We start from the raw sequence: 13,681 nt of genomic DNA on the forward strand, positions 1-13,681 counted from the left end.
TGAGGCACAAGCGTGTTCTTATAAACCGTCAACTTTTTCTCTGTGTTATGAAACAGGCACCTCCAAGGTTCCTCTTGGCTACCATCTCCTGTAATCTCGCGGATTGACCTAATAATCCCTTCCCAAAAAACCTGTATCTTTGGACAGTCCCACCACAGATGCGCAAAGGTCCCCACATTCCCTCCAACAAGTTGGGGATATCTCTGCACCAAACCTCTGAGCCCTCTGCGGGGTGAGATACCATCTGGCAAGAAGCTTGTAACACATCTCTGTTGTCCTTAACCATGTTCTCCCCTCCCACTCCCCCCCCTTACACCCCCCCCCCACCAAAGACCACCGTGGCTCCATCAACAATACTGGTGCACCCACAGTCTCTTCCCACTCTGGCAGGGGTGGTGATGATAGATTTAACTGGCTACATAATTCACTCAAGTCTTCTGGGGATCTCATAACTACTGTGCGGCCATCTTTTCTCCCTTTAAGTCAGGCAGGGAAACCCCAGTGGTATGAGATATTAGAGGCCCGCATATGCTCTGTCAGGGGTTTGAGGAGTCTCCTTCTTGCCAGGGTCTCGGCCAACAAATCAGCATATAGCTGTGTGTTTGCACCTACAAAAGTAATCCCAGAAGAGTTCTGGGCCTTTTCCATAATTATTGACTTTTTTTCTACATAATAGAACCTCACTATCATATCTCTTGGACCTCCCCCAGCCTGGCTTCGATATCCTCCCACCCTGTGTATTCTGTCAATATTTAAAGATTTTAGGGGGTTCCTTTCCCAGCAAGGGGCTAAAGAGGCATTGCACCACTTTAAAAAAAAAAAAAAAAAAAAATGAAACAAAAGTGACAAATGACTATATGTGACTAATTATTTTAAATTTTTATATTTTTTAATTATCTATTTTTACACACTGTAATGCACAGCAACTCCACAAAGAGAAAGAGAGAGGGACAAAGTAACAGCTGTACCTGGCAGCTTTTTTGTGAACAAACTTCATATGATCACCAAGATTGTTATTAGATTACATGATTATTATGTGATTGCATGGTTGGAACCATACTGCTTGGTTCCCAATCACTTGTCTGAAACCAAAGGATGTCACTATGGTTTCAAATCTAGGTTACAAAATGAAGCGTAGAATGTTCTCCTCGCATGGGGAATGGTAATCTACAGCGTGCGGTTCTTAAGGGGTTACATTATTTACAGTATTTAGAAAAAAAGTTGAACATTAGAACTGCATTATATAAAATAATGTTTATAAATAATATATTCAATCCTACAGTCTCAGCTTGTCTGTTTTTATGAAGCCGGTAGATGTGCATTTACAAAAACAGTTGAAAGCATAGGAATGTACAGTATTTTATATGGTAGGACTGTACGGTATATGCAGTACAGTGATTTGATTAAAGATTTTTCAGTTTATCTCTGAGGCAGGTACATGTAAATCTCATGTACAATTTTAGGTGTGTTGTGTTAGCTTTAAAAATTCACAGCATGTTGACCTGAGATTAAAGGCTGGTACACACTATTCATTTTTTTCATTCAACCCAGCGGGCTAAATGAAAAAAAAAATGAAAAAGAGCCGCTGTAAAAACTATGCAATGCTAGTACAGCGCTCTCCTCCGCTAAGCTATTGTGTTCTGACAGGGGGATCCCCCCCACGGCCAGAACACACCAGTCAGTGTTCTCAGCCATTGGTTGAGAGTGCTGATAGGATGCTGATTGGCAGACCTTTTTCGGTCATGGCCGGCTGGCCAGCTTCTGTCAGACCGGCTACCATACACAAGGGCTGAATGTTGGACGGTTTCTATTGAACCAGCCGATGATATCCGATATTTGGTTCATGTGTACAGCTCTTAATGGTTATTTAGCTGTTTTTACAATGTTTACATAAACATAGTGTTTAATGTAATTATCTCATTTTCAATGCCAGATATACCATATTTCCAAAATTGTGTTACTTATAAGGTATGGACTCTTGGTTTTTCTCTCTACGGGCTTCTCAAATATCTGCTGAATGACTGCCAACATGAAAAAATAGGCTACTTAGTCAACTGTTTTTATATGGTTTGAGTAGACTGAATTGGGAGAGGAGAAGAGTAAACACAATCACTGTTTGACAAACCTAAGCAGGAAGTGATCCCTGTAAATAGATTCTATGTATGCATGTAGATATGTATGTAAATATATAGGGTTTTATACAGTATATATGGGTTGTGTATAAAAAAATAAACATATTTAAAACATTTTTTAAAGAATGTAGATTTAACTAAAGACTCAGGTTGTACTTATTTAGCAGCGCAACCTGGAAAACCACCAAAAAATGCTATAAAGATTTTTTTCATTATGTGAAATATAAAAAAGGGAAACATAAAAAGGTGTCATTCATTTTATAGCCTCAGTATATCTTGGCATACATTATTTGCAGTTCTTGGTTACATTTCTGGTTTTACGTAAATTATTACAAAATTGGTTATAATATAATATGAGGCCATCTGAGACCCACAGTATATATATTTAGTAGGGGGGCAGGTTCTCCAGGGTCCAATATATGGGGGTAGCATTATTATCTATAGATCTCATAGAAGTTAACCAAGAATTTAATGGTACATGGGTCCCTTGACATCTTTGATATTTTCTTTTGCAGGTATCCTATGTGAAAGCCATTGACATCTGGATGGCTGTTTGCCTTTTGTTTGTCTTTGCTGCTTTGCTGGAATACGCAGCTGTAAATTTTGTGTCAAGACAGCACAAGGAATTCCTGAGGCTTCGCAGGAGACAGAAAAGACAAAGCAAGGTAGGATCATTATTATTATATACATAGATACCTTCTTTTTAAAGGTTTTAATATCAGTATGACCGTTATTTTCATGGTATACACTTATGTTTAATTTCCCATTTTCTGTTTATGCTGATAGAACATAATATGCATGCTGCTGGTAAGGGATCAAGAGGACTTGTCCCTTTTAGGAAACTATTTTGCAGTGAATGGTGCTGCAGTTAAAGCTCATTACCCATGAGCCCAAAATATATTGTAGGTAGATGTGAGCTTCTGTTCATTTATAGCCTGCTTTGTCCATAATAGAACATTGTGCAGGTCCAGGGACAGCTCCTCACATTGGGCACACATTTGTACAAACTTGCAGTTTTGTGCCCAATAAAATGCATTATCCACTGACCCATTCTCCATAAGCATTTCAGCCTACGTATGTTCACCATGAACGTACAAGGCAGGAAGATTCTTTTGAAAAAGCTTATCCACTTTACCTATCTACGAAGCCCCTGACGTTGGTCTGTTTTGTTGTTGTATTGACTGCAGCTTGAACTGAATAATACAATGTAAAAGACAGCAGTAATGTAAAAACACTGTTATTTGAAAATAAAAAAGTCTCTTTCATGTAGATATGTAGGCTCCTCCACTGAAGCATTATTATTGATAGTAAGCTCAGGTGACAAGGATTAGAGTATGTCATTCATATTGCAGCCGATCTTTAGTGAACTGAAACTACAGTAGTTCTGAGTCATTGTTAGTAAGCTTGGTTAATAAGGAATTGAGAATAAGTAGATCATGGATCCAGACTTAAGTTTATTACATACAGTAGTTAGTTAGTCGGGTTAAAAAAAAAAGTCCATCTAGTTCAATCAATAGAAAAAAATAAAATAAAAAAAATAAAAAAGTAAATAATTAGAAAACCACATTATACAGAGTCCTTTATCCACAGTTGATTTAGAAGAAGGCAAAACAAAAACGTATAAATTTGCTCCAGTGGAGGGAAAATAAATCAACAATCCCTGATGTTATGAACTATAAATGTTCAAAACTAGATATATTTTGTATATTCAGGATCAGGAATGCACCCAGCTCTTTTTGAAAACAACCTAATGAACTGGTCATAACTTGTTCTAAAGGGAATCTATTCCCCATTTTTACAACTCCTACTGTAAAGACCTCATGTACACTTCAGCCGCTAAACTAAAGTTTAGAAGCAGTTGGGTGTTTTCTTTTAGGCAGCCCCTAAACTTTCCGTTATGTTATGTGTACATGTACTGTACACTCAGTCTATTATAGTAGTTTAGAGGCAGTTGTGGTTACAGGCATTTTTTTAAAGAAGAAAAATGGCGTTCTGGACTGCAGTTTACAGGCATTTCAAACGCCAAATGCTTGTAACTGCGTGTAACTGCAATAAACTGCATTTATGTGCGTTTGCAATTATAAGCGTTTTTAAAGAGAAAAACATTTCTGATAATTTTTGAACATATAAAAATGTTGAAAAAACACACATTTTACCATATGCTGTTGCCTTTGTTAATGGATGAGTCCAGTAGCGACAAACTCTGGTCCTTTCACACAATTTTCTAGGTCTTCCTCAGCAACATCAGGAACATTTCCTCACACATGCTCATGATGGGATCCATAGTGAAAACACAAAAATTAAGATGGCTATCTACAAGCACACTACTCTCTGCTGCGCTCTCTTTTCTCACAGAATGGCTGAAATAGTTAATAATTTACTTGTTTTCATGCATTGAGGCTACTTGTGTTATAATTGAAAAAAATGCTTCTAACCTCAATGCTCATTACTTCTAATGATTATAGCCGCTGCTAAACTTGCATAAATGTGGTATGTAAGAGCAAAATGGACATTTTTCACTGTCGATTTCCAGCTGTCACGTTTCCAGCATTCAGAAAAGGTTTTCAACTGCCCTGTGTACATGAACCTTTTCTTCCAGATGTTAAGGGAGCTACTTCATGCATCTTATCAGTTTGACTGCACTTTCTCCAGTTCTCTAATATCTTATTTTGTGAACTGGTGTCCAAAACTGAACTGCATAATCTAGATGAGATATAATGCTTTGTACAGGGGAAAAATTCTCTCTCTCTCGTTCTCGCTCTTTTTCTCTCTCTCTCGCTCTCCCTCTTTCTCTCTCACTCTCTCTCTCTCCTCTTTTAATACAAGAAAGTATTCTGCTTGCTTTAGAAATTGCAGCTTGGCTTTGCATGCTATTAAATTGATTTTAAAAGCCCAACTTTTTTGCTTTAAAAAAAAAAAAAAAAGATGTTATACTTACCTGCTCTGTGAAAGGGTATTGCACAGAGCAGCCCCTTACCTCTTTTTTGGTGATCCCCGCTGTCAGCGCTGTTCACTCCTTCTTTCTACGAGTGTCTCCTTAGCAAGCTGCTTGTTATGGAGGCCCCCACTTGGGCATGCTTCTGATCTGGGCTGTGTTTGTCCATAGACACACACAGCACTGGTAAGCTCCACTTCCACTCTCTGCTCATAGGCGTTTGAATGACCTGTGGCTCCCGCTGCTGTCTGTGAGACCAGGAAGTGGAGGAAAATTGCAGCAGTCTGGACAGTGCTGGAATGATGAGACACATAAGGTAAGTGTTTAGGGATGAAAGGAGAGAAAATGTAGTGGAACATGTTTTACCTTAATGCAAACAATGCATTAAGGTAAAAAACTTTTTGACTTTAGAACCACTTTAAGTTTTTGATCAACTAGAACACACAGATTCTTCTCAACCATTGACTCCCCCTGCCCCCCCAGTTTAACTTTTTCTAGGAAGTATAATGCATGTATGTTTTCAGCCCCCAAGTGCAAAAACTTTACATTTGTCAACATTAAATTTCATTTGCCACCCAATTGGCCAATTAAACAGTGCATTAAATCAATAAGGTCTGCTTGTAAGTTGGAAGCATGCTGTAGGAACATTATTCCACTACACTGCTTGGTGTCTTCTGCAAGCACAGAAATTGTACTTTTAATCTCAATTCTCAAACTCTATTCCAATATAAAAATTCCAAACTTACTTATATACATTTGTATCTGGACTTTAACATGTGTGGCTCTTCAATCCTAGATCTATTCATTCCAATCACAGCCCAAGGTAGAACTTTTTAGTGTGTAGCAGCTGCCAATTAATTTTCCTTACATTATGCACTATTTCAACCTTCATGAGTGATATTAAACTTCCAGGGATCCAGTACCATGTATCAACTCTTCTAATGAATCGAGTATACCGCCCATATCTCAGCTGATATTTAGGTTACTGCATATCACACAGTACTCAGTACTCTTACAGTAAGGTCTCTGTTTTGGACATTCGTACATAATACAAAAAGTATTATGTTCTATGGCTGATTTCAGATCAAATATACTAAAAATATAATGTGTCACTTTTAGTTTATACTAAATAAACTTTATATAATGGCATTTATGTGCCTCATGTGGGGAAATTCAAAAGCAGAAAATGTCCATGTTGCTCACAAAGTCAAAACAGTTAAAGTGGATGTAAAGGCTGGAGTTTTTTTTTTTTTACCTTACTGCATTCTATACAGTAAGATAAAAAACCTTCTGCATACAGCTCCCCCAGCAGCCCCCCAAATACATAATTGAGCCCAAACTTGATCCAGTGATGTGCACAAGAGCAAAGGCTCTCTTGGCTCTCTCCCTCCTCATTTGCTCAGGTACAGCAGCAGGAACCACTGGCTTCTGCTTCTGTCAATTACAACCAGTGACAAAGGAGCCTGGGGGCATGGCCAAGCAGCTCTGTGTGTCTTATGGACACAAAGAGCAGGGCTCAGGAGAGATAATGCATGAGTGACCCCCCTAGCAAGCAGCACTTGGCAGGGGGTGAGGAACCAGGAGTGCTGGCAGGGGACCCGAGAAAAGGAGGATCTTGGCTGCTCTGTGCAAAACTATTGCACAGAGCAGGTATGTATAACATGTTTTTTATTTGCAATCACTTAAAATCAATTTCCTGTTCAAAAAACAATAATAGTATAGTTACCCTGTGACAGACAGGTTTAGGAGTATGAGAACTCTATATATACAGTATCATCAAGGCACACAGTTACTGACTGGCTAACAAACAGGACTGAATTTGTCCTGCCTCCTTTTCAGTAACGCTGAACCATAGCAGCTCTAGCCTTTTTGGCAAGCTATAAATTAGAAAATTGTAACCAAATGATCTACTTGAGGCAGCATGCTTCTTATCCAGAATTGCTACTTTACCATGTGGTCCACTAACCAACACCCCAAAAAGAATGTGTTCATGGTTGACTCCAGAGCTACAGAGCTCCCACCACCACCACATATTTTAGTTTGGCTGCTGGATAACACCACATGTTCAGAGTTTGATAGCCAAGCTGCTCCTACAAGAGCTTGGGCTGGCTGTGTTATGTGCCAGGATAATGTTGCTTTTATTGATGTGTGAATTATTGAAACATGAACTAGTGTGCATAAAAATGTTTAATTGAGTTGTTTCTGGTTCCAGTAAGCAGGTGGATGTTGAGTATGTATTACTTAAAAATGTATATGGCAGTGCACAAAATGGATGAAATTGCTAGATAATGCATAGTAAAATGTGTATGTTTGGTTTGTTAATATTCTTGATATTGTTAAGCTATGTTGCAAGGATGAAGTATAGTTTCCTAAACTAGTCACAGTAGCTGAATTGTCCTGGAAATATATTTCTTTTCAGAGACAGATGAGGGCAAGTCTCCCCAGTGGTACGCAAAGAGCAATAAAAAAAAAAAAATCAAGCCTTCAACCCTTTTAAACTTCATCCAAAAACTTAAAAAAAAAGGTTTTGGCAGAAGTTTGGCTTTAATTGCGTATGCCTAAACCTATTTGTAACCTCTGCATTTGCTGCATTGGGACCTTCTCAAGCCTAATTAATTATGTGACACGATGAGTACATTTTCTCCCAATGGGACCCACTGGTGCCTATGAGATTAAAAAAATGTTGTCAACTACTCTGACTTGTTCTGTTATTTAAAAGACAACCATAAACCAAGTGCCATGATCTGCTGTACAGTACATGGTTACAACTCTTACCGTATACATGATACATTTCATCTCTTACTTAATAAAATGTTGAAACAAGAAAAAAAAAATAAGCTTTGCACAATGCTCAACAAGTATGGAGTTTCTAGTGTACGTGACTGATTGTGCCATTTTCTATAATAAACATGTTTGAAACCTGAATACAAAGCTGCTTTGCTGCTTTGAATTTCAGAAACATATCAGCTCTTTGTTCTAAGCAATTTGCTAGCTACTGTGTAAAACATTGTTAAAGAGAAATGGCTGCTAACAAACTGATGCTCTGTGAATATGGGTGCAGTTTGATGTTAGTGATCCTTGGGATGCATTCACTTTTATTGCACCAAAAGCATCATGTGGTGCTGCTAAAGTTGGCCATGTTTGAAAAGAACCACTTGGGATTCCACTGCCCTACTCTTGGCCAGGAGGCAACATACAATAAATTCTGTATCCTTAGGATTTGTTTGTTCAGAAACAGGTTCTGTTGGAGGCTATAGGTGTCTGGTCCATGGTAAAATTGATACACAGAGAAAAAAAGTTGGAAATGGTTTAGAACTCAAGCAATCCAGATTAATGACAAAGTCATGAGCTTGTAAACCCAGTTAACTAATCATTGAAAACACGAGAAGAATCAGAAAAGTTTAGCACCAACTAGGGTTTCTGTAGATACGTGGCTTCTGAAACAACAAAATGAAAAGTGAGATTCCAAGTATATCTTGAAGACTAAAGAACGTTTTTCCTTAAAATGTACTATGGGGATTGTAAAAGTAGATAAAGAGTCTTCAGGACTATGGAGAATGGGCTTCAAAGAGTCTGTACACAGACTATGCTCCAGTGTTTTGGTATCCAAAGGCAATCCTAAATTAGGAAAGTTGTTTTTAGAAACCTGGAAATGCCTGCATTACTTATCTTGGGAGTAGTTTACCTTCTTTGTTGCCCATCACAACAAATCTTCTGTTGTCACCATATGTTGATGTCAAAAGAGGCCCAGGGGGTTGAAAAGGCTCCCAGGGAATCACCCTGAAAATAAACGGAGGATGCATTTAGGAACTTGAAGGTGCCTGTCCCACCATCCTGGAGGCAGTTTATTCCCTTTATTGCCCCACTGCTTTACTTTAGCTATGTGTGCGCCAATTTCACATTTGCCCTTCCACTAATTTTTACTTTTTCTTTACTTTAGTTTATTTTAACATTTTCACAGTATAAATGTAGATAGCAAAAAACAAAATAAGTGAATTTTAAGGCTATAAGACTTAGCAGTCTTATAAATCGTAAATTGAAAAAATGAGAGCATGTGTTGAATACCAAGTATGTTCCACTGGAAAAGTAAGAGTTTTGTACAGGGCTGTAATTTTCCACAACACATCTATGGCTTGATAAATTTTATTATGCATGCTTTAATTTGAACAAATAAATAACATGATCAAGAGAGGCTCGTTGACTTAATGTCTTATAATTTTATATTAAGTTAATTGTGTGAAAGCTTGTACCCTCCTGCAGGCATAGGGTCATGCAGACAATTGTGTTTACAAAGGAGTAGGATAGCGAACATGAGTACAGTAAGCGGTGATTAAATGGATAAAAGGCGTGCAGGAAACAGATTAAACAGTCTTCCCCTTTTATAAGCTGCTTCAAGAGACAGAGGATATTTCTGCAGTCGGATAAATGTGCAGTTAGCATATACCTATCACTTTGTAAGTAGGTATAATGCTACCATACTAATGATAAAAGTAAACTATAAAAAGTGATTAGGATATCAATTAATATTTATTACAAAGAGACAAGGGCTATATAGGAACACAAGTTAGAATACTTACCATACCCCTGTCTTCTATATTGCAAGGGATGACATCACTATCCTTCCAGTGAGATTCCTGGGGAATGATGAGTACATCAAATCTCATGAGATGATACTCCAACACAACAGGTGTATCTTCTCATAAGACTTGGGATCCTCATCATTCCCAGAATCTTGACAGAAAGTTTATAACTTTACACTCGCCTAGGTGGCATAGGCAGAACCCGGTGTAAGGTAGGTAAAGATTCTAACTTTTTGCACCACTGTTACATATTTGTACTTCTATTATACAGGGATTTTAAAAGGGATAGGGGGCCTAATCTAAGCAGATGTTGCTTTTTAGTGCACGGTCTGCTTTAAGGTGCCTATAGATTGCATATGACAGTCTCCCAGTCTGGCCTTTTCTGGCTAAATTTGGGACAATCCAGTGTCTATGACACTCCAGAATGTGCATTGTTAAAAAATTCCTACTCCCCAACGCCCACCATTTTCCTGGTGAAATTGTGAAATGGTTCTTATGCACATCCAATTCTTCTCTAATTTCAGTTGTCACCTTTATCCTGCTCTAGGGTGCTGGAGAGTGCCATGTAATCTTGCTCCATAATATTTTTTGAAACAAAAGTATAGACTATTCTCTTTTCTATGACTAAATGAGCTTTTTCCATGATGATGGTTTTAATAGCCAATTGATATTGAATTTAATTTGTCATTGCCACAGATGGTGTTTCCTATGGTCAATCAAGAGCGAATAAATAAAACTTGGAAGCTTTAGAAGTTGGGTTGAGATAACCTTTATTTAGGTTCCATATAAAAAATAGCAAATAATGTATAGTGCCCTTCCCATGATAGCCCTGCTAGGGGTGACTTCCTAGGACAATAAAGTGTTGACACCAAGTTTCTATTCTGTAGGGTGTCTTAAAGCAAACCTGTAACTAACCCAGACAAACCTGTAAATTCAAATTTTGAAAAAAGAGAATACAATAATATGTCCTGATTGAATCTGACAATACAAGGCATCAGTCTATTGAGAGATGTCCTATTGGAATGTGGTAGGGGCATTCCTTAGTACCAACATTTTTAAGAGAAGAAGGGCGATTCTAGTTGAAGATGAGCAGCTAAATTCACAAAACTTGATTCTGAGGAAAATAAAGTTTTAATCAGAATTTACTTCTTATTTCACCATGGGGCACTTCTATGCAAAATTATCTATAAAAAAAAAAAAAGTTAATTGTTTTACATGATTTTGTTAATGAAACGCCATGTCAGACCCTGGCGCTGTGTGGCATAGCTTTGTTTATGAACAGAGCTACTTTACACATCTGCTTTGTGTTTATCAAAAAAGCCATGTACTCCCATCGTCAATACTGACACTGATATGGAGGAGAATGATTTGTTATTAAAGTTGTCATTGTATTTCTATGAAAGTTTCTTATCAAGTGCACCTAGAAAGAAATACTTAAAAAAAATAGTAGAAATTGTTTTTATTTAATTTTTTTATGTAAATGAAGCATTCCTAATCCTTAGTAGGTATTTCACCTTTAGACATTTGAGGCATTTAAACCCCACCTATAACTACCTAAATTGTTCTTCCCCTATTGACTCCAAAGCTAAAATTCTAGCAAAGCGAAAATTTATTTTTGCGCATCCCTAGTTGTATTATCTAATTGTCCATGTTTTTTTGCAGGCCAGTTAAGATATAATGCCCCAAAATGTATATGGTTTACCAAAACAGGCATGATTTTTTACAAATATTCAAAATAAAAAAGCCACTGCCACAAATAATACAATTCAATACTTTTTGGCAGGAGTTTGAATGACACTCAGGCCTTCCTGTCCACATGGAAAGGAGCAAAGCCAGGGCTAAATGCGTTTATGACACTAACTTAACATAAATAACATTGCAATAACGGGATAGCATGATGGTTAAGACAAACCTAGCCCTTTTTTATGTGAACTGGAATGTGCCTTATGTCATGCTGCTATATTACTGCGATTGTTATATAATAAATAGGCTAATCCCATAATTGCAGTGAACTCTTAGTTTGTCTCTTTTAACCAAATGTGGTCTGACTGTAGGTGTATTTTAAATGTTCCAGATGTAGCTATTAGGGTGTTAGTGGGTATGCTGTTGTTTTGGCATGCTTTTCATTCAGTGCTGTAAAACACCTACTAGGAATCTATTGTGAGCAAGCCATTACTGTTTTTAATCTTTTCGAATAACATTCTCTTAGCTTTCATTAGGTAATATTATTTAATATATTTTGCTGCATTATTGTGTAACATGCATGTTTAATTTGTGCCTGTAATGTGTTCCGTTTTATTCATTGCACTGTTTTCAAGTATATATTATGTCATTGCTTTTTGCATGTTTTGTGCTTTTTTTGTTTAATCATTTTGCTGTTCTTCCATCCTTGCGGCCTTTATCTGTTATTACAATCTGTGGACAGACTGTCCTTGTTGGGAATGAAAGCGTTGAGTCGGTACGGCGCATGAATGGATTGCGGAGTACAGATTCCTCAGCATACGGAACTTTGAATCAAATCTACAACCCAAGCTTAAGGGTAAAAAGTTTTGCAAATAAAAATAAAGGGAGGGGAACATAAAAGACCACAATAACTACCATTATTGTACTCATAATATAGCAGGAATACAGTATGAACAAGATACAGTAGTTAGTTCAGAATTTCTGATTAATGCTTCGTAGTAAAATTGGCAGAAAATATAAAGTATGTGTGTGTGTGTGTGTGTGTATGTATGTGTGTGTATATATATATATATATATATATATATATATATATATATATATATATATATACTCTATTGTCAAAAGTATTGGAACACCTGCCTTTACACGCACATGAACTTTAATGGCATCCCAGTCTTAGGTCTTAATCTTAGTCCTTGAGGTTCAATATTGAGTTGGCCCACTCTTTGCAGCTATAACAGCTTCAACTCTTCCGAGAAGGCTGTCCACAAGGTTTAGGTTTAGTGTGTCTATGGGCCTTCTCGACCAACATCGGTGCCTGACCTCACAAATGCGCTTTTGGAAGAATGGTCAAACATTCCCATAAACACACTCCTAAACCTTGTGGACACCCTACCCAGAAGTGTTGAAGTTGTTATAGCTGTAAAGGGTGGGCCAACTCAATATTGAACCCTACAGACTAAGACTGGAATGTCATTAAAGTTCATGTGCTTGTAAAGGCAGGTGTCCCAATACTTTTGACAATGTAGTGTGTATGTATATATGTACATATGTACATATATGTATATATATATATATCTATATATATATATATATAAATATATATATATATATATATATATAGCTATATATATATATATATATATATATATATATATATATATATATATATATACATATATATATATATATATATATATATATATATATATATATATATATATATATATATATATATATATATATATATAGTGAATACTGGGGATCATTTATAACAAATTGCTAGATAAGCGGCCAAGTTTCCCAGCCGGGGTGGCTGCAGAGCAGATTGCACTGGGGACCTGTGCCTCTTTGACTCCATTTCAGGTCTGAATTCAGGCAAAAATATGGGCCTGATTCATCCCTGAAACGAAGAGCAGGGACACACCGAACCCCTGCTGCAAGCCACATCCGATGTAAGTATGAACCCAGGCTTTGGCTAAACTCCTGGCATTTACAGAAGACACAGATTAATGCAGCTCTTTATTCATTAATAAATCATTCCTAAATTTGACTTAGCATCCCCCTCTCGAAGGGGGGTACAGGGGATAATTCAGGTATGAAAATGCATTGACAAGGAATATGCTTTTAGGTAGAGAGAAAAGAGTGAGCAGCCCTCATCAGTCTGCTGCAGCTTTTGTCTGTAGGCAGGCTGGGGTCTTGACAGAGAATGCCCCTTAAAGTGGCACTAAACGATTACACTATTCTTCAAAAATAATCCATAAAATCCACAATTTAATGACCCTGTATTATCTATTTTTCATGAGATCATTTTTTATTGTGTTTTTTAACATCAACTGTGAGATCCTAAA

General features: G+C 37.2%; 1 protein-coding gene across 3 annotated transcripts in view; it reads left to right on the plus strand.

Annotated features, from left to right (window-relative positions):
- The window catches only part of GLRA2 (glycine receptor alpha 2), a 305,784-nt gene that overhangs the window by 212,681 nt on the left and 79,422 nt on the right, over nt 1–13,681 (plus strand). For all 3 annotated transcript variants that reach the window (XM_082245588.1, XM_082245587.1, XM_082245589.1), the window contains one exon: nt 2,648–2,797. In XM_082245588.1, the coding sequence (XP_082101714.1) occupies nt 2,648–2,797 (150 nt within the window). The remainder of the gene's footprint in view (nt 1–2,647; nt 2,798–13,681) is intronic.

Source organism: Pelophylax lessonae, assembly GCF_965119305.1.
Source record: "Pelophylax lessonae genome assembly, chromosome: 2".
Taxonomy (NCBI): domain Eukaryota; kingdom Metazoa; phylum Chordata; class Amphibia; order Anura; family Ranidae; genus Pelophylax; species Pelophylax lessonae.